The sequence below is a fragment of the Corvus cornix genome, chromosome 17 (genome assembly GCF_000738735.6).
Source record: "Corvus cornix cornix isolate S_Up_H32 chromosome 17, ASM73873v5, whole genome shotgun sequence".
Classification (NCBI taxonomy): Eukaryota; Metazoa; Chordata; class Aves; order Passeriformes; family Corvidae; genus Corvus; species Corvus cornix.
This window is the reverse complement of record NC_046346.1, coordinates 9,828,550-9,853,846: the sequence shown is the minus strand read 5'-3', so window position 1 is coordinate 9,853,846 and position 25,297 is coordinate 9,828,550. Positions and strand designations below refer to the sequence as shown.

Here is a 25,297-nt window from a genome sequence, read left to right as displayed (position 1 = left end):
AATGGCTGCAGTGACCAGGTGGGGATGGGAACACCTGGACCACCCGTCTCCTGCTCCTCTGAGCAGGGGGGTAAAACACTGCAGGAGGATCCTCTGGGATCGTGATTTTAAACCAGACAGTGGAGTGGGGCCACCTGAACCTCCAGCTCTACCCACTGGTGACCCCACTGAGAAGGTCCTGGAAGTGCCTGATGAGTGTTTTGGGATAAAGGCGCCACGGTTCTGGGTGCCTCTGTCCTTTCCTGAGGCAGCCAGGAAAGAATCCCCTATCTATTAATTCACCCATGTCCCAGAGCTGCTTCCCAGTCCATGTCACAGCTGGGATGTGGTTTGGGCCCTGGGAATGGCTGCAGACCTGGATGACGTACTGGGCACATGGATGTGGAATGATGTCCTGTATTTTCTGAGCCACTTTTCCTTCATACTTCCTTGTTCCACCTCCATTCAGCCCTGCTCAGTGTCACCCCAGCTGCCCTGGTTTGTCACCCTTGGAATGGAGCTTCAGGGCTGTTTGCTGCTCAGATCAAAGCTCACCAAATAGTTCCCAATGGATAGTGTCACGTGAAAAGGCCAAGGGGGCACACTGATTTCTTCAGCAGGTCCCTGGGTTTACCCTCATCAGCTGCCTGGGCAGGGTGAGGTAAGATTTGGGGCAGAGCCCACCCAGGAGTCTGGCACACAGTGGGGTGAGCTGAAGGAAGCAACTTAAAAACCTGAGCAGCTTCTTGGTGTTTAGGGAACTCTGCTGCCTGCAGCCTGGGGAAGGAGCAGGGCAGGTCCAGGACACCTGCAGGGAATTCAGGAGCTGGAGGTTCTCCCTGCCTCTGGCCAGGGCTGTTTCCTACCATCTTCAGCACAATGACCAGTTCTGATTTTTCAGTGTTCCAAGCAATGCTCCAAACTGGAGTTAGTCAAATTCAGGCTTCCTGTGTTGTAGGTGCATCAAATTTCAGGTCAGGCTGGGAAAATGTACAGAACTTCGAACTTTTCCAACTGGAAAGAGCCCCAGCCTGGCCTAGAAAAGAGCTGCTGTTCCTGTCTAACACAACATAAAATGATCAGGGATGGCTCTGCTGTTCTGGCATTCCCAGCAGGCCCCAGCTCAGGAGGTTGTTACAGCTCCCTAAAACTCCTCTCCCCAACTCTTCCTGCTCCAGGGCAGGCAGATCTGGGAGGCACCAATTGCACACTGCAAAGTGTGACTGGGCTGGAACAAACAGAAACTTCTCAGTGAATCCCCACATTCCCATTCCAGGAGCTTCAGGGTGCATTCCTGGAAGCTGGGGAGGCGCAGAGGATGCTGCTCCTCACTCCCATCCCAGAGCACCTGAACAGGGACACTGGGCCCTGCTGCTCCCTCTGAGGGATGCACTGAGGATTGTTCCCAAAACACACCCCCACCACAGTAAAATGCAATCTATTTTATTGGTTAATTATGTACAGGAGATTCTTGATTTTCACAGTAACATCAGACAAGTTACCACCACAAAGAGCAAGAGTAAAAACAAAACTGACAGTCCACTGTAAACAAAACTAGAAATCCTGCTGGATTGGGTGGGACTGGCTCCAGACAAACTCAAAAGGCACTCAAAGAAAAGCAACAAAAGCCTGCTGAGGGCCACAGCCTGGATGCTCTGTGCTCCCCCCTTGATGACAATGCGGAGGCACAGCGTGTGGAGAGCAAACATCAGGACACAAAGACACGCACAGGATGTCACCCCCAAGCAGGACAGCACACCCAAACATGCTACATGTGTGTCAACACAGGAATTTAATGTACCCAGGTCTGGAAATCCTTCCAGCCCTCCCCTTCCCGTGTTACCTGGACAACTTTACATTCAGCAGAGGGGCTGGGGCTGCCCCAGAGCTGCCGATCCCACCCAGAGGGAGCTCAGGCTTTGCTCAGGCTCTGCCACAGCACGCAGCAACCCGGGCTGAGAAGGCACCGTGGTAGCACCGGGTGGCAAGGGGGAGGCTGGGACACGGGGAGGTCAGTGGCTTCTCTGGATTGTCCCATTAACTGAGGAAAGCACGGCCATGGCAGGAGGGAGCAGCCTGGACATGCCCCTCCCCAGCTGCACGTCAGGGAGCTCAGGAGCAGAGGGGACACAGCCTCGCCCTGCTCTCCTCAGCCGCTTCCCTTCTGACGTTCCCTGGGCAGCCCAGGGTGCTCAAAGCACCCCTCGTGCAGGCTGTGGGAGCAGCTGGGGCACCTGAGACACTCCTGCCCAGGTGACCCCTGCTAGGTCAGTGTCCCTTCCCAGTGCATGCTGGAGAAAGCTGTGTACCCTCTCTGGGAAGAGCATGGGCAGGACATGAGCCTTGGGAGCTCATCCTGGTGGGGAAACAATTCCAGGGGCACAGGTGGTACAAGTAGAACGAGGCAGAAAAGCTTAACAAGAACCAGATTGACACTGCACGAGCCACAGCCTGATCCCCAAGTCATCCCTCAGAGAATTCAAGTCTGGTCACTTGGATACACAGAAAGATGGCTAAAAGGTGACAGCAAGGTGAGGCCAAGCAGCTTCTGTTTCAAAGAAAGACACAGCAAGAGGTGTATGAGGTCACCACACAAAGCCACTCCTCACTCCACCTGTGATTGTAATGGCAACAATTCCAGCCCCTTCCAGAAAAACCAGCGGCAGCAGTGGCAATGTCACCCTGAGCTCCTTCAGGGTCAAGCCCTGCAGTGCAAACCTCCCACACCACCAACCACCATCTCCAGCTTTTAACAGCTCGTTTTCTCTGACAAACACTCAGGTTTCCTCTCAGTTCCAGCAGGAGTGGGAAGGGATTGTCCATTTTCTTTGTCCAACACTAACATTCCTCCCAGCTCTCCAGGGATGGGGAGGGTTTCCCCTCCCATGATTGCTTAGAGGGCACAGGAGTTTTACCTTTGTGACAGGTGCAGAGAGGGCAGCAGTAGGTTCTGTCCCAGACAGAACTCCCTTCAAAGATCAGACTGGGGAAGGAAGCACTTTTCCTGTCTCTCAGCAGGAGGTGGCTAGAACTTTTCCATGAAAATAACTTTGCCTCCTTCACCCAGATGCGAATTTGCTACAGAAAGCAGCTATTTAGGAACCTAAGCCTGCTTTTAACTCAGCTCCTTTTATTCTCTATTTACACTGTCCAGAGAAAACAAGATGTCCAAATAAACAGTTGGCATCAGCCCAGGAGGGCTGACTTCAGGAGGTGCAATTCAAGTCCTGGTAGCAGCAGTACCGGATTTCCTTAGGGTGGGAGGGTGGGCTCTGTGCAGGGACAGCAGCACCAGCACCGTGGAGCACCCATGTACACAGGGATGGCCTCACCCTCGAAGGCTCAGGAGCTAAAAAATGTCATTCCAAAGATCAGCTTTCCTCACACAGCTGCTGCCAGCAGCCAGCATCTCCAGAGGAAAAAACCTTCCTGTGCATGCCCAGAGGCTTTATCCCAGCAGGATTCCCTGTTCTCATGATGTCCCAGACACCAGCCCCAGTCTGAAAGCGGGGCCTGTTCTCAGGGCCCTTCTCTAATTCCCACTGTCTTCTTTTCCAGCCAGTTACAGGCACAAACTGGGCAAACTGGGTAGAGGGAAGGCTCCAGCTTTGCACCACACTCTGCACAACTTATTATTAACATCCAGGTGCTACACCAGAGCTGCTCCCCAAGCCTGTCCTGGCACCAGGCAGGTTCTGCCCCCTCACAGCCTGTCCCGCCTGGGCACCGGGCAGAGCCCACAGCACTGACCGAGTTCTTCACTGCACCACAGCACCTATTCCCCCCTGGCACTGAGAACCTGCAGCTCCAGCATGGGCACACTGTGATTATTAAGACAAAGAGGAGTCATCTGGGTCAGGAATACTTTTTTATCAGCCCACACTGCTCCAAATTTCACCTGAGAAGACACGGAAGGCTGCTGTAGTCCTGTATTTTCCTTCTCCTCTTCCCCAAATCTCTCCTTTACAGGAACATGGTTGTTTTCCCCCTTCACCTCCATCTAGGAATACCTTCTTCAGCCAGTTTAACTTTCGTGTCATGAAATCATTATTTAGCTCTTGCCTCATTTACAGAGCCAGTCCTAGTAACCCAAAGCTTAGCTCTAGTTCCATCCAGGTGCAGTTCCACATGAAGTATCTGTGGGTTCAATGGTTTATTTAGAAGCTTTTTGCCCTGTAAATACAGAACTATTATCCTGCATCTGCTCCATAATTGGGAAGGGAAAGCAGCCAAACTCGAGTGTTCTCCCCGGAGGCTGAGTAAAGCTGCTGGATATATCAGATTAACAACACTCATCATCATCCTCTGGTGGGCTTGGAGGGCAGGTTCATCCAACCCCTGAAGCACACAGCTCACATCCTTGGGTCAAAGTCCTCCCTTACCAGAACACACCTGAGCGTGTCTGATGTGCAGCACCAAATCTTCCTCAGAGGCTGAGTCCTAGAGCAAAACGTGTCATTGGCCCCAAAAGCCACAATGCCAGGGCAATCTCCTCCCCTGGCATTATGTACACATTGAAAAAAATCAAAATTAGAACAGCCATTCACACATTATTGGCAACTTTGATCTTTTCCTACTGTTCATTAAACCCCCACTGATGAGCATTTACAATTTAAAAATAAAATGGTTTTGTTTTCTTTTTAAAACAATAATTTCTATGGTTCTGTCAGCCAACTAATTTCAATCACAGCATAATCTAAAAATAAAGCAAATCCTGGCCAAGAAGGGGCTCTCAAGAGTCAAGGGGAGAAGTGTGTCCCAGCTCCTCACATCCCTGCACCCCTCCAGGAACTTGTGGTGAACTCCAGTTGATTTTCTTTATCACGATTCTCTTGGCAGCTTAGGAATGCTCCAGTCCTCGGGGCTGGCTGCACTTGCAGGGAGCAGTGGGGTAGAGAGGCCTGTGGGCACATCCAGTGTTAGTGGCAGTGCTCTGTGATATCCACCACCACGGCCTTTTTCCAGCTGAAGAAGAAGTATCCGGTGCCCGCTCCCGCTGCCACGGCGATGCAGAGGTACCCGTTGTAGGTCATGAAGATCAGCATGAGGAAGTAGCTGACCACCACCTGGATGATGTGCAGCACAGTCTGCAGCAGGTGGGGCAAGCTCAGCATCTGCTGGCTGGGAACACAAACCCAAACAAGTCAGCAAACACAGGACAGGTGGGAAATGCACATCCCCAAAGAGAAAGCTGCCAGGACAGCAAGGTGGGCGTGCGATGGCAGAGAAGGTGACACCAGCCTGGGCAGGGACTCCTGCGTGCAGCTGGCACCTGGAGCTGGTTTTGCTCACAGAGCAAAGCAAGCACGGAGCTTGCTGGGAGGACACAACTTTTAGCTGAGAAACAGACTCCACCAAGCTTCTTTTACCCCCCCATTCAACAGCGGACTGGCTCCTGTTCTGCACAGAGGCCTTGACAACCTGTCAGCAAAAGGATCCTGAGTGTTTTCTGTCGGGGTCACTGGATGTAACACCCAAACTCTGTTCCTGAGAACTCCCCCAAACACATGCATTACAAAAACCCCAAGCTCATCTGGCTCCTTGCTGCTTTCCTCCTTTTGTCTCCATCCTCGAGGGTGCCCAGGTGTCCCCCATCCTCCAGTGCCACGCAGCATCCCAGTCTGGAGCCAGGACACCCTCCAGAGATCAAAACTGGCTGCACAAAGTTTCTTCTGTGCCAGTTTCACCTGCAGAGCTTTGCTTTAGAATGAAGTGCAATCCTTACCCCACGGTTTTGTGTGTCTCCATCAGGATGGTGCCATTGGGGCCTGGCACTGGCATGGAGTTATAGCGGATGCTGACTTGGGATTTACGGAGCAGACACTCCCGGGCGATCTTAAGGCCTTCATAAAACATGGCCAGGAAGAAGACAGCCACAAAAGCACCAGCCATTTCTGACAAGAGAGGAAACATTATTGTCTCTGGGCAAGAAAATGTGTCAGCAGAGTCACTGCATGATTGAACAGCCCCACTGTGCTGCATAGGCCATGGCTCTGTGTGCTTGCATAGATAGGTGGGAAATGGGAATTTTAGCCAGACACTCACTGCAATTTGACCCATAAAGCAGAACCAGCAATCACTTTTGCTAACAAAACCAAATTCTTGAACTGTACAAACATCTTTTTTTCTTTCACCCCACAGATGCCATTTAAACCGGATTCAACACAGCGTGTCCATGTATTTTTAGCACAAGGAACAGGGTAATTCCTGAACTATGAATCCTGAAACACCAACTGTACACCTTTTGTTTGGACTGCACAAGACAGTGTTACTAACCTCCAGGAGAATTGATTGTAAGTCCAGAGAACAGCAATGGCACATTCTCACAGCTGAAGTGGAAAGTCATGGCCTGCCCAAAACACAAAGAACACCAAAATGAGCCTGAAGAGCTCATCCCAAGATGGAGCTCACAGCAAGGTGTAGCAATGGGGTTTGTATCAGAACAAGAACTCAAATGAGTTTATTTGGTCACCACCTAAACACCAAGAAAGTCTCCAGTAAATCTGGTGTAACACACACAGGTGAGACAGGGATGAGATGTTCCAGTTCCCAGCTCCTTCAGGCAGCCCTGGGCAGGAGGCCCTGTCCTTCACAGAACTCCAGGTAAGTGCCTTCTCCTTGCTTTTGGAGCTCCTTTTCCCCTCAGCATCAGCAGCAGTCAGGGATTGGGGATGTCCTCATGGAGCTCCTCCTCGCCTTCCATCCCCTCAGGAACTGGGGACAGGGCACTTTCCCTTCCCCACTTTGACTCTGTTTGTATGATGCAGGTAAGGGCTGTACAGGTAAGTCCTCTGCTCCCCTCCTGCACTGTGCCAGCACAGTTGTCTCCCTATGGAATTCCCAATATCCTAAGGGAAACAGAGGCCTAAACACAGCTACCACAAGGAGGTAAAGCAGGACTGCAGCTTCCATGGGTGAAAAAAAGGGCTCCTGAGCCTGCACAGTGAAGGGGAAGGGGAGCCATCAATGATCCCCAGGCCAGTGGAGGTGATACAAACTTCCCATCTAGGTAAATACAGCTTGGCATGTCTTGGGCACAGCTGCACACAGTGTTTTCACATGGCAAGTACTGACCAACCAAGAGGAACTTCTCTTTGAACTTCCCTCATTGCTTAATTAAGGTTATTTGCTGAAGCTCAGAATTATGGTTCATTTCAGCATCCCTAAGAATCAGCAGACACTCATTTTCCCCAGAGCAGAAATTACTGTAAAATAGCTTTTAGAGAGTAATTTCATCTCTTCAATGAATTTAACATCTTTATATTTAAAACAAAAGCCACATAAATCAAAGAACTGCAGCTGAGCCTGAGCGTGTTACTTGGTGCCAGTGAGGAATGGGAAAACACACATTAAATGTGCTCAGTCTGTTACCTAAGATGCTGTACCTACGTACTGCCTTCCCTGACAGATTTATTTGCAGTATGAATTCAAAATCTTGTGCAATTACTCACAGTTTTCAGCTGCAGGGCAAGGCAGGGTCCTGTAACTATCCAGGGAACACTTGACATGTGTAAAGAAATGACATTTTCATGGAAAGTAATGGCCCAGGGATGCCAATACTGAGCTGTGAGATGATGGGAAGAGCTTCACAAGAGCAGTGGCAGTGCTGGACTGAGAGCTCCACGTGGGCCATGCCCACCAAGGCTGTTCTAGTGCTCTCTTCTCCTGCTGTGACACTGGTTGCAATAGAAGTAGAAGCAGAGATTCTTGGTTCTCTCCTCAGGCACACAAACTCCAACTGAAGGTTTGTAAAATCTACTCCTTGAGAACATTCTCATTTGAAATGGAAATGTGCCCTCTCTCCCCTTCTTTTGAAATTTAACCAGAAACAGACATGTTTTAATAATCTGAAACTCACTCCAAAAGTATTTAGGCAAAGGAGAAAAAGCTGAAAAAGTTCCTAGAACTGGCTACACACAAACACTGATCCTATGGCCATCTCCATGGAAACTCTGGCCAGGATCTCTGCAAAGCCCCAGTGATGCCAAATGCACAAGTCTGAACCTGTTGGAATCAAAGTCTGCTGCAGCAGCAGGGATCAGGACCAGTCCAGCCTTAATACCAACATGGCAAAGAGCCCTGGCAGTGCTTTGCTCCCCAAACCGAGCGTGCTCTGAGAGTTCAGGAGGGACGGGCACAGAGGGAGCTCGGCAGAGCCCCTCACGCTGCTGGGCAATCCTCTCAGGGCTGCCTGGGGCTCTCACTGCCAGCCTGGAGAACTCCATTCATCCACTTCCTGCAGCAGAATGCTTGCTTTGCATTTCTGCCCTTAGTTGGCTGTCAAGCAGACACCAGGCTGGCTGCTGGGAAGGTTTTTGCAAGAGAAGACAATTTTGCCAAAGGATCTCCAGCTCTGAAATCCATTTCCTGCTCCGTATCCCCTCATGCTGCTCCTTCACTCCAGAAGACCCACAATGGGATCTGGGTTTTACCTGGAAGTATTCCCACCTTCCAAAGCTCAGGTTAATTCCCAGTTCTCAAGAGCACAGTCTTTAAGATGACAAGTTACTCTGAACCACAGACAAGGAAAAATTCTCTGGTTAATCCTGACTTCTCCACTTACCATCATCATCATGTCAGGTCCATGACTGTGTCCCGGGGCTGTGGTGGAGGAGTGGTGATGCTCAGGAGGATGCGAGGTTGGCAGCATGGAGCTGTTCATGTGGTGAGACATCTTGAGGACAGAGCGGTTCAGAAAGGCACATAGAAAAGTGGGACCCTGAAAAACAAACAAAAAATGAAGCCCTTTTCTAAACAGAATGTGGTTTCTCTACTGCTACTGCAAGAGAAAATATTCCAACCCACTGAGAACTGCTGCCTCTGGAAAACTCCTGGAGCATCCCCACGCTCCTGCTCTGGCTACAGAGAGCACACAGCAGGACAGTTTAAAGGAGGTGTGTCCCTCTGCAGCCTAATTTGATTGAGGTGGCGCCTGGGGACGAGTGCTCAGCATAAAGGAACATTTCTTATCTACATGAGGAAAAAAACAGAGCCCCTTCCCAAGTGCAGTCTTGCAAGAGGCAAAAATATCACAATCACCACTTTAAATTGCATATACTAAAGATCAGATTATGGAGTTTCTCTTAATTGACAGTTATGCATTTTATTTGGAACATGTTTAACACAGAAATTGTGTTAGTTGGTACAAGACCTACTGCCAGGGAAAGGTCTGCAACAGCCACAGGCAATCCAATTTCATTTCCATGAGCTTTACATTGCCACATCTCTCCTCTAATCACATTACCCACAGTGAGAGAAACACTCAAGAGACTGCCAGTCCCAATCCCTAATCTGGTTACCACAAATCAGGGATGTCTGGGCACACTAAAAATAAATAAATAAAAATCCATGGTTAGCTGTGGGCATGGCTGCTGCACTCTGCCCCAGCACTGCCTGGCAATTGCTGGTGGGAAATGAACATCATCAGGTAGAAACAGCAATGGGAGAGAAAATAACCTGGGAATACCAGTCAGTCCTGCAAGCACAGCATCTGTCCTGCTGGGCCCTGCCTGGAATAATCTGTACCCTCCCACTTCAGTCCTGCACTAAAGTAAAACCAAGTGAAATAAAAAGCAAAGTTCGGACACTTTATCAAATTAAAGTTTAGAAAGAAATGAGACTTATTTCCTTCCGCATAAACCATCATAAGAGTTTACAAGTGTGTTTTTTCAGTTTTTTAAGTCAAAAGGCAGCATGGTGTTTCAACAGGGAGGCATGGCTGTATTTAGATTGGAGAGAGGAAGTGACACTCTAGAAGAGCTTTCAAAACTGAAAATAGCAAATAAAACCCCAAAAGGCAGCTGGTGGTGGAGCTGGGTCAGTGTGACAGCAACCCTGAGCTGGGGTCACTGGTAGCCCAGAACATGAGTGCCAGTGCAGCCCCGTGGAGCATCCCTGACAGGGGTGATATCTAAGGGCTTTAGGGTTAAATTAAGGAGAGAAATGAGAGAAATTAAAAGATTTGGGAAGATAAGGAAACTAAGTCAGCACTGCTGGGGAGGGACTCAAGAGAAAGACAGAAGTAATACCCTGCAAACACTGAAATTAAATAATGCAGGGAAGCACCAATTAGCAACACCAGGAACCCACAGCTCAGGTATGTTCTGCATCTCTGTGCAGATGAAGTTTGTACCCATCCCTTATTGCATCAAACGACTTCACAATAATCCCCTGGAAAGTAACTTGTCATGGAATCTAAGGGTACTGGCTAAAGCACAATGAATTCCCTGTCCACATTTCTGCTAAGATTTTTTAGCTCACTTTGCCCCTGATTTGTGCTTAAATATTGAGACCAGAAAAATGTTTATGGGGACATAAAAAGGAGACCAATGCAAGCAGCAGCTCAGCTGACACAGAAACACTTCACCAAGGGACACCTGCAGAATGCCCAGCGTGATTTCCATATGGCACAGCTTGGAAGATTATCCTGTTCCAGAGCTGAAACGTTCAGGCTCCAGAACTGCCGTCCCAAAATACAAACACTTGGGAAAGGAATCCTCTGCCAAGACACACAAACATCAAATTGTCTTTTGCATCAGGGAAGGAAAAAGAATAGCCCAAGTGCTTTATGCACAGGATCAAAGGTAAGTGTGCAGTGAGAGGAAAGACGTCACACAAGAACTTCCCCTCTCCCCCAGCCAAAATCTCCTGGAATCATAGAACCATGGAATATCCTGAGCTGGAAGGGCCCACCAGGACCATCCAGTGCAACCCCTGGCCCTGCACAGACCCCCCAACAGCCCCACCCTGGGCATCCCTGGCAGCGCTGTCCAAACGCTCCTGCAGCTCTGGCAGCCTCGGGGGCCGTGCCCATTCCCTGGGGAGCCTGGGCAGTGCCCAGCACCCTCTGGGGGAAGAACCTTTCCCTGCTCTCAGCCTGGGCCTGCCCTGGCCCAGCTCCAGCCGCTCCCTGGGTGCTGTCCCTGTCCCACAGAGCAGAGATGGGAGCTGCCCCTCTGTCTCCTCCCTCTTCTCCTCTCAATTGACTGATCCTTTGCTTTTCCTTTGGATACAACATCCTCACTAGTGACTACTGTCCAATGATTATTTATTCCTTTTAGGATTTCACATTCCTGCCAAGCTCAGCAGGTTCCAAAACGCTCCACAGAAGCCCTGGCTGGTTACCAGATGAAAAAACTGCCTTCGTGGCTGGGCTGTGTCAGCTTTTCACTCCTTTCCTTCTCACTCATCATCATTTGTCTGCAGAAAGGGAGAAACAGTGGCTGTGTTCTCAGGATATTTACTCTGCAGGAACAAAGAATACAATCAGGCGTTCAGGAGTGGCTGCCTGTGGCTGGGCAGGCAAGTTTAACCCTCACCTGTGTAGCTCCTCCCTGCCCTGCTATCCCAGTGCTCCAACACCAAATCCAACCTCTTGCTGCAGTTACCCAACACTGAAGGACATTTTAAGAGATCCTGAAAGGATGGGGTATTAAGCAGCTTAAGAGGAAATCAGTGGCTCATCTGAGCCACTTCAGCTGTGTTTTGTGTCACTGAAGGTAACAAACAGTGGATAAATTTCTGTTTTAAAAGAAATCAGTTCCAGTGGACAGTCAGAGTCTGATTTACAACTTAGGAGATCTCTATCTATGCCTTGAGGTAAAAAACAATATATAGGGCAGCAATAGGTTAATGGGTGTGTAATATTCCAAGCAGCAAATCCCTGGCTGGCTCGCACAACTCCTAAGAAACAAGCCGACAGAGATGTGGAGCTCTGTGTGTCACCAGAAGGTGGTGGTTTAACAAGGCTGACTCCATACCTGAAGGAAAAAAATCTGCCCCCCTGGCCCTCCCCCAGTTTCTATTACTGTAAATTCTTTAAATAGGTTTAGCCTTGTACAAAGCCAGCCTTCAGCAGGTATTTCTGTCTGAATGGGTGACTTGATCTCTGGCTGCTGCCTGCTCCAGATGTTTGCACTGAGAGGGAGAGGCATTGCAGTGGACTCCTGAGCACGGAGCCCTGGAGAGGGATCTGCCACAGCCCGCGACTGCATCAGGCTCAGGTACTTTGAACACCTGAAGGGGACAGACCCCAGGGTGTCCCTGTCACAAGGGACACACACAGAGTGATACTTTGTGCTCTGCAGTAACCTACTGCCTAAGAAAACAAACAGGAGGAACAGGAGAGAGGAACGAGGACATTCTCCTCCAGGGCTTCTTTCTTTCCCCTCTCCGTGCTGTTACCCCAGGTGAGAGAAGCCACAGCCTCCATTTCACAACCCCTCAGATTTTTAAGGAAAACTGCAAGACTCAGAGCTCCACCCAGGACTCCTCTTCCTTTAAGCAGGACCTCAGGCAGGCCCTGCTCACACAGAGGTTTCTGTCCCAGCCCTGCAATGCCACCGTGGCAGCTCTGCAAACCAGGCTGGCTCAGGACAGGTGCAGCCAGGATCAGGATCTGACAGCAGTGAACTGTCAGCACCAGGACTCACCTTCACCCTCCACCAACACAAAAACGGTGCTGCCTCACCTCACACATACCAGGAGGCCACGTTTCCAACTCCAAGGCACAGAGAAGGGGAGGACAGGCAGGAGATGGCCGGGCACACATGAGTGCAAGTAAAGGAGCTGGACCTGATGAGATGCCAAAGCCAGAGCAGTCTTTTCAAGCAGGTCTCAGCCACAAGATCACTGCCATTACACATAAGCCCCTCCACAGCTTCCCAATCTATTGCTTCTGCTGTGTTCATCCAGAGTCCTGCAGCTTCACAGCAAATCACAGTTTTTCCTGTGGCAAACACCCAAGGAAAATACACCTTTCAATGCAGAAACAGGACACACTATGGGAAGGATCTACCAAGCTCCCAGAAAGTACTTCACAATCAGCTCAGTGTCAAACAGATCTTCCTTAAAGTCACACTCCAAGGGAATTATGCCCCTTTCCAAATCAGAAGTCTAACAGGATTAACACTGGAGCCCTAAAGCAATACCCATTACAGCACCAACTCTTCCCTTCTAAGCAGTGCCTCATCTTTCCCAAGCCAGTTCAGAAAACACAAGAAATAAAACTAATTCCACTGGCTCTGCCCAAAAGGACCAGAGCCTTAAAAATCACCTCTTCAGTCTTCTTTAGAGCAGTTATTTGTCCCACAGAGAGGGTGCTGCTGCAGTGGCCAGCACAGGACTGGCTCCTGCTCGGAACCCTCCCGACTCCTCTCAGCACAGCTGGAGTGATTTGTACCCAGCGTCTCTCCACCAACACGTCTGGTAGCAAGAACAGGGTCAGGAGGTCCCTCTCTTCTGAAGAAGTCAGAAAGACTTGGTAATACTTACTGAGAATTAAAATCAAAGTTCCTGAGAGAAAGGGAAGGGAAAATAATTAAGAATAGCCAGCTGGAAAAGCAAAAATCTCTTGCTTACACATCACATATGGCTCAGTGCTGCGTGACACAAAGGAATGCTACAGCAAAAACACAGAAGGAATGGAAAAGGCACCCAGGAGTTCTTGGTGCTCTACTTACAGCAGTGCCCCTGGCAGACCGAGCTCCACTGGCTCCCAGCTTGTGGTCCCAAGCCCAATCCCTTTTTTGTTTACCAGTGCTGTAAATGGAGTGGGAGGGAAGCAGGAGCCTGCAGACACTGCAGCTCTGTTCACTGGCTCTAGCTGTGGGCTCCACTGAGCTCGTCATCAGGAGACCTAAGTACTGCTTCTAGTTTATTCAATTTCCTGGCAAACTTTTCTCCTTTAACTGCTTCCTTTCCAAATGGGTGGACTTGTGATTCTTCCAGGATCCCGGGCATAGCTTCAGAGCTGCTTAAAGGCACCACTGTGGGACAGACCAATTCTACCTGTTCATGCTGTAGGAGCACCCAGCACCCCGGGCCAGCTATAAAGACACACTTTAAAAGACACAGGGAACAAACACTACATTTTTCAGTAATGCAGCAGAACACGTGTTACAGACACACACTGCTGTTTCCCAGTGTGAAAATTCCTCTTGGAACTCTCCCAAGCAGCTTCAGCAACCCCAGGCTGGCACTGAGACACAGGGAGGGACTGTGCTGTGCCCAGCACACTTAATTGCACACCTCTGTTTTTCCCTTGCACAATTCCTGAAGAAGGAACTCTTAGAGCTATATTAAGAATTCAAGGAATGTTTGTGAGATCACAGAAGAACTGTGGCTTGCCCTGGTACTGCCTCACTACCTTAAGAGTCTCATCCTAAAGCTTTTCCCAGAAGTTTAAGGCTTCCCAAAAGCTGAACACACCAGAAGGGGTTCGGATAAAGGGAAAGGGAAGGGCACAGCTCAGCACCTCCAATACACGCTGAGGGTCAGGCTGTACAAGTTTGCATTTCCTGGGGCTTGTCCCTGACCACGGAAGCTTGAAAATGGACTCAGGCTGGATGAGCAGAGCCAGGCAGGAACACAGTGTGACACAGGGCACATTCTCCATGTCTACCTGTAAGCAGGCTGAGCTCTTCACAGCCATGGGTTTCAGAAGTTCTGAAGGATGACAGGCACTCTGCAGGATGTCCAGCCTGAGACGCCACAGGGTGCAGTGCGGGGAGCAGAGAATGGGCAAAAAAGAGCTGAGCAGGGCTGCAGACAACATCTTGTGTTCAGGGTCAAAAGGGGACAATGCCTGAGTAGCCTGTGACATGCCAGGATGGAAGCAGTCAGCAGGGACATCAGCAGGGACAGGAAGCCAAGCTGGAAGCACCCAGAGCCCAGCTCTCACAGCTGGAATGTACAACACAGGCAAAGAAGGGGCTTTTACAATGACATGCAGGGCTTTCAGGTTTTGTGAGGAGAGAAATCCACACAGGAGATCTGATCCTCCACTGAGGACCCCACCCAGAACCATTATAGCACAGCTGTGGATGCTGAAGGCAATGACAAAGTTTTGGCACATCAAAACCACTCTGCTGTCCATGAGCCGTGCCCACAGCTGATGGGATTTGCCCAGGCTGAGACAGACCCTTATTAAGGTGATCCTGACAAACCCCACAGGCAGGATGTGGGAGAAGAATGAAGCAAAACCATGTCACCCACACAGGGAGGTTTGGGGGTGACACCTTAAGCCAGAGTTGAGCTGAGGTTCACTGCAGCACAGCCAGATCACAGGGCTGGGGCTGACAATCCCACCCTGCAGTACGTGCTCCTCCAAACACCCATCCTTCAGGCCTCCTGGCTGCCATCATGTGCTTATTTTATTCTTACCAAATCCTCGTGTTTCTTGTACCAATACACATTTGTCCCTCTCTTTATTGGGCTGCTGTTTCCCCAAGGCTCAGGCTGACCCCTCCACATGGAGCTGTCACACAGCACCCACTGACATGGCAAAAACCCCAAACAGTGCTCTGGTTCCAGACTGTGGACTCCAGTTCCAGGCTCACACAAACTTCCTGGAGCTGCACCACATCATTTGGCAGCTTGATGCAGTTATATACATTAATTAATGACGAAGTATCAGCATATGTTCAATCCTTAAGGTGCTGTCCTCTGCTCTGAATCAAAGCATCCCTCAGCTGTCCAACTAAAGCAAAGCTGGTCACAGTCACTCAGCACAATCCCTGTTACTTGAGGAGGGGCCAGAGCTCTTCCTCTCGCCATGGCTACAATAATGTCCCTTTGATGGAGTTTATTTTCATAGCAAACTCTCTGTTAGAGGCTTCCCTAGAAGGGGACGGTCATTCCTAATCTCCCAGCTTCTGCAGACACCTCAGGAAATCTGTAATCTTTGAACAAGAAAAAAACATAACCCAGGACAGATTGTTCTTTACAGGACAATGCACTGGACTTCATTAAGTGAAGCACACACCATGTCATTACCCACAGGCCCAATGGAGTGAAAGGCAGCTGAAAACAATCCTGCAGAGCAGAACACCTCAGACTCTAAGCCTGATAACATCAGAGGAAAGGCACAGCAGACACCAAAATTCCTTATAGCCAATGCCAGCGTGAATTCAGAGCTAGAACTGACAAGTTTCCATCAAAGGCAATCCCCAGGAGGCATCTACAGAAGCACTTCAGCACTCCCTGGGCATGTGAGAGCCTTCTGAAGCAAGCAGTCACCCCAGGTCTGCAGACCAGCAGGCCACACCATCAGAGCTTCACCTCTCTTCCTCACGTCATAGAAGGCATGACACAGGAACACAAACCCAGCTCACAAAGCCCCTGGGATTCAGCTCTCAGGGAGGAGAAACCTGAGGGCCTTCCCTTCCTGGCAGGAAGGGAGGAAGTTTAGGCAGAGATGAGGCAGAATGGCTCAAAGGGTAGGGGTGTAAGAGCCGTGCTGGGATGGAGGAGCAGGAGGGTGGGTGGTGCTCAGGCAGGAATCACCTGGGAAGCTCCTGCTAGAACTCTCAGCACCCGCTCATCAGCTGAGGACAACTGAGGATGCTGAGTAGTGAGGAGACACGGGTCAGCACTGGGAAGAGGAGACAGAAAAGCAGGGCCATGTGACCCATATTTTCCAAGATTACGTAGTTCCTGAATAAACAGATGATGCTTCCTTATCCTCAGTGGCAGTTTTTGCTCAGCTGTTACACAACCAAACACAGGAATGGTGACCAGGCAGATGTGATCCATATGGCCAGAGAGCAGGAACCATCCTGCTGCCTCGGGGGAAGCTCAGAACAAATGGGACAGAGTCCTGAACCTTGTGATACTCTTCAACAACTTTCTAATATAAAAATATATTAATATTTAAAACTCCATCTTGCAAGATGTGTATCCTGTAAGATTAGGCAACTTCTGCTGCCTTAGAAAAACCAGGCCTAGTGGAGAATTTCACTTCCTATTTCACATGCCCTGATCAAGAACAGCTCCTAGCATTTACTCCTCTACTATAACAGCTCTTTTTAAATGAAGGGAGAGTTTTCTCTTCAAATGAAAAAAGAAAACCACCTTTTGCATACAAGATTCTTCATCGTGCTCACTAATTCAGCTCCCAGATTCCTGCAGGTTCAACACCTCCTGCACCACCTGTACACCTATGGAAAGAAGCCTGTCTCCCACAAAAATGTGTCTGTCCACAGGGTAAGGACACAGACTATTGTTTGTGGATGTTCAGTAGCCACAGGCAGAAGCATTCCATCTATAAGGAATGACAGATATGTCAGGATGCAAGACAGGGAACTACCTGCAAGTTAATCCTGATAAACCATTGCTCCGTGGTTTGCTGGAGTGGGAAGGACACACACCAGGCTACACAGCATAAACAGCTCTGACCAGATGGATTTTATGGCGCCTTCAAGCCTTAAACCCCATAAAACTATAAAATAATCTCAGGAGACACAAAATGAAACCAGAGTCAAAAAGTGCATTGCCAAGAAAGCAGGGCCTCAGGGGCAAAAGTGATTCCGTGTGTCCTAGAAGTGCATTAGTGGCCTTTAATACAGGTGGAGAACAAGAGTTATCTGTTATTATCTCATTATAAACGTTATCTAGCAACAGCATAAATACCTTTGTCCCATGCAGATAAAACTAAAGCTGAGGGTAATAAATGGACGGCACTGGTTTATTAGAGGCCTCACAAAAGGGAGTCCAGCACAGGTGATTCACAGGAGATCCCCACATCTTACACCACTTGCCCATTTTCACACAGCTCATTCTCCCTCTCTGGCTGCTCTTCAACATCATCATCAGACTCAGCCCAGAAAAGCCAACACTTGTACAAGTTCTGAACCGGCTTTCAGGTGTTTTGAGACTCTGAATAGCAAGAAAACCACACTTCAGAACTCCTGGTTAATTTTTAGGAGGTTGATTCACATGTATATGAGACACACTGGTTTAAGCAATGCACACACGTTTTTCCATGTCCAGGACAGCCACACACTCATTACCTTCCACCACATGGGAAAGCGTCCTTGCAGAGCAATTCCACTTCACTTCTTTCTTTTCATATTTAAGCAGTTGTTTGTCTGTAATTATTCCTCAGAAGTGTGTCCATGTGCAGACACAGCGTTTTAAGATGGCCACTTAACCCTTCCCCTTCCCTGGAGCTGCCTGTGTCAAACGTTGTCGCAACAGCCACGTGTTGATGTCAGCTCCTACTGGGATACCCCGGGATTTCCAGCTCCTACTCTGGCATGTCAGGGTCACCTCTGGAATGCAGGCTTTGACTAAAAACCTAAGAGTTCACAAGACTGACTTTTGGAAAAATGCCTTTTCTTGCAGAGGAGATACGGATGCGCGTTCATTTCATTTTGCAGCACCATCCATGACTGTCCCTCAACACAAGAACTTGTTCTACCACAGCCAAGAATCAAATTCTTTTGTGCCTCCAAACACTTGTTTTCAGAAGCCTCAAGCTGCTCATGAGTAAAATGCAAGGTAGAACTCAGGTCACCAGCAGCAAAATCCATTCCAGTGGGTTTTTAATTAAGCCCAGGAAGTCGACCTCTGTTTTGGCAGATGGTTAAGGCCAAATATCCATCACCAGAGGCACCTTCCTACTCTTGATCCATGATCTTGGCAAACAGCAATAGGATGGCACAGTGACATATACACAGCTTCCAGGTAGTGATGCAAATACTTGTAAGGGTTCAGAGCACAAATTCATAGCCTCAATCCATGGAACAGAGCATCTGCACATTCTCCTTTTGAAAATGCAACTGAACTATTAGAATTATTATTGAAATTACTGAATCACTGAAAATACAATCTCAGCAAGGTAGAAGACCTCCAATATCAAGAAGAGGAAAAGAGCAATCAACTCAATTCTCTGGAAAGGAACTTATCTTTGGAAGAGCCTTGGCCTCGTGACACTCTTCTGACAGGAAGAGCAGTGACTGTAGGGCATGGAAAGCTGGAACGAGAGCCATCAACAATTTTTCTGTGAGTAACAAAAAATCACTCTGGGAAAGAGCTGCCTTTTTCATCATTTTCAAACCCCTGGATGGCCACAGAGCTGCTAATCCACAGCAGAAATGATTCAGAGCTAAAAAATGCTGAGTACTTACTCTTCCAGAGACAGGTTTTCCATCTACCGACTCCAGGAGAGCCTTTTTCTCCAGAGAGGCAACAAGTCTGAGACTGATCAAAGTTTCTCAACCCTCACATAATGCTGACAAGCACATCATTATCTCTATCAAAGGCTAATCATTAACTACTGCTCAGATGAGCTTAGGACCAGACCGAGCACTGGGATGCTCACATAGAGATCCACAGAGTAGCAAAAGCAGCTCCTGAGTCTCCCCCATGAGATCTTTGCAAAAATGCAAAGAGATTTTAGAACTCCCTGATCTGATTAAGTGCATTGCAGAGATTACTTTCCAACACATTAACCAAAACACATTTGAAACATTCATATCTCTATCAGATGTATTAGTGGTTTGCTTGTTTTTAGATAACAAAGCAAGCTTAGTTTATTTTGCCATTAGTATTTAAGTATTTTAGTATTCAACTGAAAGAGAGAAGGTTTAGATAAAATATTAGGAAGAAATTCTTCCCTGGGAGGGTGGGCAGGCCCTGGCACAGGGTGCCCAGAGCAGCTGGGGCTGCCCCTGGATCCCTGGAAGTGTCCAACGCCAGGCTGGACATTGGGGCTTGGAGCAGCCTGGGACAGTGGGAGGTGTCCCTGCCCATGGCAGGGGTGGAACAAAATGAGCTCTAAGGTAATTCCACCCCAAACCATTCTGTGATTCTATCTGTCCCATAATGAAGAAATGTGATGTTTTCTAAGCTATCAGTTTTTAGGAGCATTGGGAAGTGAGAAAAAAATAACAAGGCAGATAAACCATCAATTGTGCAGAAATTCTTCAACACTATGTACAAGACAAACCCTGTCGGGGTAGCTGGCTCTGGGACCCCTCTGCTTGGAAGGCTGGAGCCAACAACTGCTATGGGAAAAAAAAGTGACAAAGCAGAAAAAGTGCAAGAACAGCTGTGCTGTGCCCTGCAATACAAGGGGCCTCGTGGTGGGGGCTGAGGTTTCAACCAAGATCAAAAGCAAGAGTTACACAAAAAGGGATCAACTGACAAGCAGTGCACATGGATCCTGCTCTTAGGATGTCCTGGAGGGTTTTACTGGAGGAATTCAGAAAATTAAGTTAAGTCATGCTGCTGCCAAGAGGTTTTTTAAACTAGAAGCAAAATAATCAGAGTAAGTGCATTAGGCTTTACCACCCATACAGCAGGAGATCCCACAGACACTGCTCTGTGCCCTGTATGAAAAGAGCACAAAAATGGCTTTACAAGTACAAGCAAGCCTGTAACAGGAACATGAGGACAGCTGTGAAACTCCCAACTAGCTTTGTTTCCAGCTGTTCAGGTTTCAGTATCTATAACATACTCCTCCAGCACACTTCAGTCTCACCTGACACCACCTTAAACACTAAAGTTCAGCACGTCCTTGTGAGATAATGTCTTATCCCAAGTTAATGAAGGGCATCAAAGCCAATGGTAAGTTGATTTGTATAAAACCGTCCTGGCAGAGAACCCAGAAATCCTGACTCAGTCTCTTGTCAAATCCATTAGACCAGGAGCTCAGACAAACACGGGAGCTGAGAAAACCAGACCAACACTGATTGCATTTCACTTGCACAGTATCCCGAGGCTGGGTGTGCTCCTCGGGAGCTTGTGCTCCCACTTCCCTTATCACTTTGATGTACGAGGGCTGATTTACCTATCGGAAATGCCCTCCCACGGAGCCACACTGATGGCAGCGCTGCGGTCACTGCCCGAGGGCTGCAGGAAAGTGAACTGGGATGGCTCCTACTGGGAGCACTGCCTTTGAGTCTGCTCCACATTTGTTAGTGTTTCTCCTTCCCCAGTCAAAGGTGCAAGCCTGAAAATGCAGGCCAGCTGTGCCAATGAGTGGTTTGAGTCTCTTCAGTAGAATGCCTTTCGGAGCAGGGAAGGTTAAAGGGGAAAGCAAGTGAGTAAGGGGATCCCTGGCTCCCAGTGCAGCCTCTGGAAGATCCCACCAGGAGCAGCCAGGGTGGCACGAGCTGCTGCTGTTCTCCCACCCAGAGTGCAGCCACCATTTAAAGACATCAGATAAGGAGCAGGTTGGGTCACAGGGAGGAGCCTCTCCCTAAGGAGGCTGGAGCCGTATCCCTTTCCAAGAGCTGCTTTTCCCAGCTCTCTGGAGCTCACAGCATTAGCTCAGGATGTGCACTGCACCTCACAGGTGGCCTCAAAGCACTTCTTAATCCTACAGAGCAAGTCCAATTACATTACCTTTAATATGAAAAAAGCCTGAAAGTGTATTTGCCAGACACTCCTTCCCCCAACAGAGGCAGTGCTTAGAAAAGAAGAACAGCCAAGACTGTCAGGGTTCCTCTTTACCCAGGTTAGCCAGAAGATCAGCTAAATATATCACAAAGCTCATATTCCAAGCTCCTCTACCTTCATCAGAGGAATGAGATCTGAATCCATGATAACTAATGAGTAAGTGTGGGAAAAGAAGGTTTATGGAAGTGAAGTGGTTCTCATGAAGTCTCAGAACAGAGCTTGGGGCACTCACTGTGAGTTCCACACCAGAACACCTGTATTCTGTTCCCAGTTTTCTCCCAGTTTCATACCAGGACATGCTGAGCAAGCAGTGAGAACTGAAGAGCCTTGGTCACTTACAGCATTTGGCCTGTGCTCTAGAGCTACCATGCACTGCTATATTCATTTAGATAAATATTAAAGTGAAAAGATTATATGCTTGTACAACCTTTTTAACAGATGATAAATGACATTTACACCTGTGATACAGCAAGTGTATGATTTTCTAAGGTTATATACACAGAAAGGAAAAGTGCAGGAAGCAAAGCCGTTGTTCTGGCTGCAATCACAGTTGCATTAGCAGATTCCAGCTTTCAGATGAAGAAAACGGTTAATGAAAAAAACATTGGTTCCTCAGGACCCGATTGGGAACATTTCCAGAAAATTAGATTGAAACAAAAGGCAATGGAGTTAATTAACTAAGATTGGATTTCCCAGAGAAGAACAACATAAACTAGATTGAGTCTTTTTCATCCTTCCCTAAGAAAAAGTTGCCAAGACTCCCAGTGATTTCCGGGCAGACTTGTGGAGAAGTTCATGCTGGCAATGTGCTTCAGCTCAACTTCCCAAAATTCTGCTGCAGGCTCCTGCTAACTTTCAGGTGACCTTCAGGCCAGGGCAGGGAAGGCAGGTCTGCAGAACCATGGCAGCTTTCTTCGTAGCCAATAGAAAAACCAAGAAGGAAAGGAGAAAATAGCACATTTTAGTTCAAAGACCAAAAAGTTCTGTCTTGGACCTAATGCCTAACTGGAAAACAAGCCAGCTGAAAGGAAACTCCTCAGGGCCCTGCTCAAAACTCACTGTGTGAACGTGGTAGATTTTGTCATTTACTTGTAATATAAAACTGGAAAAGATTATTCTCAATGCCCTCCCTTCTCAGGCATTAAGCTTTCATTCAGGGATAGAGTGTCTCACTAATCCAAACCTTGAAGTTACACTGTAAAGGGAGAAGTGAAAAATCCTCCCAAACCTCTTTTCAAAAGAAAAAACAAAAAAAAAAACACCCCACAAACCTTGTCCTTGTACCACTGCAAGTCTGAGTCAGTGGCAGGGATGATACCTTTAAAATAAAAAAGCAAACATGCAAAAGTGACTTGGAAAGGTGATTTAATTCCTCCTCTCTACTGGCAGAAATTATCCTAACTCTCAGCTTAGTTAACAACCTGGCCTAGATGAGAAATCTGATATGATATGAAATGAAAAGCAGCCAAATCGCAGTAGGAAACGGTTGTAGAAAATTTCTCCATTCTCACCACAAAGTTGTGTGGGAGCCTGCAACTCCTGCCAGTACTTATATTTTCTTTATTACCTTGCTTTTGGCGGGGGGAGGAGAGCAGAAGCAAAAACCTGCTTATTCCAACAATTGCTGTGTTTGTAGCAAAAAGCATGACTTTAGTTTCGCATTGTATAGCAGAGCAGTCAGAGCTTCACCAACAAATCCTTAGTTATAAAACCAATTCTCATTTAAACAGCAACATTTACACATTATTCCCAGTACCCCCTTTTTAATGAAGGATAGGGGAAAAAAAATGCAGAGTCCAAAGCCTGATGAAAGCCTCAGGAAACATTACATCACAAATTACAGGATTTGGGATCGTTAACTTGAATGCTAACTTACCCTGTAAGATCCCATATGGTTACTCATGCAAAATCCTGCAAAAGCTTTGCTGACCTCAGGCTCAAGCAGAGGCAAGTTAAGATCAAAAAGACTGAAAGCCAATTTAATAAACACTTGAGAGGAGCATTTCATCCAGCTGGACACAAGAAGCAGGACTAGTAAGCATTCTGGAGCTTGGGATTCGAGCACCAACAGGAAGAATTGGCCTCTGCCTGGGAACTGTGTGGAACCACAAGCCCACTGCACACTCAAATATAGATGAGAATTATGAACAAAGCTTAAATTAAAAAAGGACAAGTGATTAAGATGCGATGCTTGCTGACTGCTGCAGGATGTGCTGCTACAGCCTCTTCCCCACTATACTGGCATTAAAACTGGCCAGTGCTGAATACCAGTGAAAAAAAAATAGGAAATATATATAGATCTAACATTGGGCTAGGAAGATGGTGAAGGGTCTCAAAGGGCACACAAGGAGCAGCTGAGGGCACTGGGATTGTTCATCCTGAAGGGGAAACTGAGGTCAGAACTCACCAGGGGTTGCAGCTCCTCCCAAGGAGCAGCTCTGATCTTTGCTCTGTGACAGGTCCTGAGGGAATGGCCTGAAGTTATCCCAGGCTGAGAGCAGGGAAAGGTTCTTCTTCCCCCAGAGGGTGCTGGGCACTGCCCAGGCTCCCCAGGGAATGGGCCCGGCCCCGAGGCTGCCAGAGCTCCAGGAGCGTTTGGACAGCGCTGCCAGGGATGCCCAGGGTGGGGCTGTTGGGGGGTCTGTGCAGGGCCAGGATTGATGGTCCTGGTGGGTCCCTTCCAGCTCAGGATATTCTGGCATACCTGTACCTAAAAAACCTAAACCAAAGTGCCACACCAGGACTTAGCCACATGGGTCTTCACCATTTAAAAAACACAACTATCTTGACAATCAACCTGATAAAAATACAGGAGCCAAAGCAACAAACTCTTCATCCAAGCAACCACATTTCCCATTGGAAGGAAGTTCATGTCCACCTGCCTTACCAAGATTGGAACAATCTGCTCCCACCACGAATTTACACCAAATTATTGTAGTTTTTTAACACAAATAAGATTCTGACCTTTTCCAGGTTTCACTCTAAATTCATCACACATACCACAATATACATCTGCTTAACACTCCCCTTTATCTTATCCTTTTAGAAATGGAATCACTGATATCTCAATCGTTGCAATAACCTCCCTAGTTACTGCAAACTCAGCTCTGCAACAGACCTGGCAACTTTCTGCTCAAACATCCAGTAAGTAACTGACAGTACAAATTTCTAACCAGTGCCAATACTCAAAGCCAGGAAATTATTCAACCCTTATTGCCACTCTGACCTCCCATGCATTGTTTGCCTGCATTTCAACATCACTTGGATCTAAGGTGGAATTAAAGCCAGTGGGTCTCACAAAGCACACAGAGATACCACTTTTCCAAGAGGAGAAAAACACAGAAAAACCACAACAAACCACAAAAACCTCATTAAACAAACTAACAGAAAGGTGTGTTTCTCAAGGTACAAGGCGAACGTGGAAAACTGCTTCGGCGGGCCAGCTCAGACATTTAACCACGCAAGGATTCCGATGTTAAGAACACAGCGCATTGCTGATGTCCCTGGGTAGCTCAGAGACACGAGAGCCAAACCTGGAGCACAGCAGCGCTCCGGTGTCCCCAACATTCCCTCCCGAGCGCCTCACGGACCCGCAGGGCCCTCAGAGGAGCCATGCGCGGCCCTCTGGCTCAGCCCGGAGCCCCGGCAAGGGCAGCACGGCGGCCGCGGGGCCCGGCTGTCACCTTGGGAACCGCAGGGCCGGGCCGGGCGCCTCCCGCGGAGCCCCGGCAGCGCTGTCCGCACCCACACCGAGCTCGCCCCTCACCTCCACCCCCACGTCCCAGGGCTGCCCATCCCCTTGGGCCCCCCCGGTGCCCCCGGCCCGAAGTCCCGCGTCCCGGCCTGAGGGGAGGGGGGGCGGCCATGGGGCCCCCTCAGGCGGGTCGGGGGGGGGGAGGGAGCACGAAAACCCCCGACCCCACTCGTCACTCACCACGAGCCCGCCACGACCCCGCCGCCTTCCCTACGGCTATGGCCAAACCACGCCCCCTCAGCCCCGCCCCTACCGCAGCCTCCCGCCCCCGAGGCGCCCGCTGAGCCCCAAGGCTCCGCCCCACACGCGTCATCCAAGCCCCGCCTCTTCGCTCCCGCCAAGCCACGGCCCCGCCCCGCCGGCCCCGCTCCCCGCGGTGCT

The 25,297-nt window shown here is 48.8% G+C and overlaps 1 protein-coding gene across 4 annotated transcripts; it reads right to left on the bottom strand.

The window, feature by feature from the left end:
- Positions 1 to 1,406: 1,406 nt before the first annotated feature.
- Positions 1,407 to 25,168, bottom strand: SLC31A1 (solute carrier family 31 member 1). 4 transcript variants are annotated; one of them, XM_039561885.1, is made up of 5 exons: positions 25,097 to 25,168; positions 8,543 to 8,698; positions 6,256 to 6,328; positions 5,705 to 5,873; positions 1,407 to 5,100 (listed from the first exon to the last, which is right to left on the bottom strand). In XM_039561885.1, exons 2-5 carry the CDS (start codon positions 8,651 to 8,653, stop codon positions 4,899 to 4,901), a joined length of 555 nt encoding a protein of 184 aa, XP_039417819.1. In that variant the 5' UTR covers positions 8,654 to 8,698; positions 25,097 to 25,168; the 3' UTR covers positions 1,407 to 4,898. The 4 variants fall into 4 exon arrangements, with proteins under 4 accessions (XP_039417819.1, XP_019140512.1, XP_010395895.1 ...); XM_019284967.3 differs by lacking the exon at positions 25,097 to 25,168 and adding an exon at positions 18,888 to 19,281; XM_010397593.4 differs by lacking the exon at positions 25,097 to 25,168 and adding an exon at positions 13,440 to 13,607.
- Positions 25,169 to 25,297: the final 129 nt, after the last annotated feature.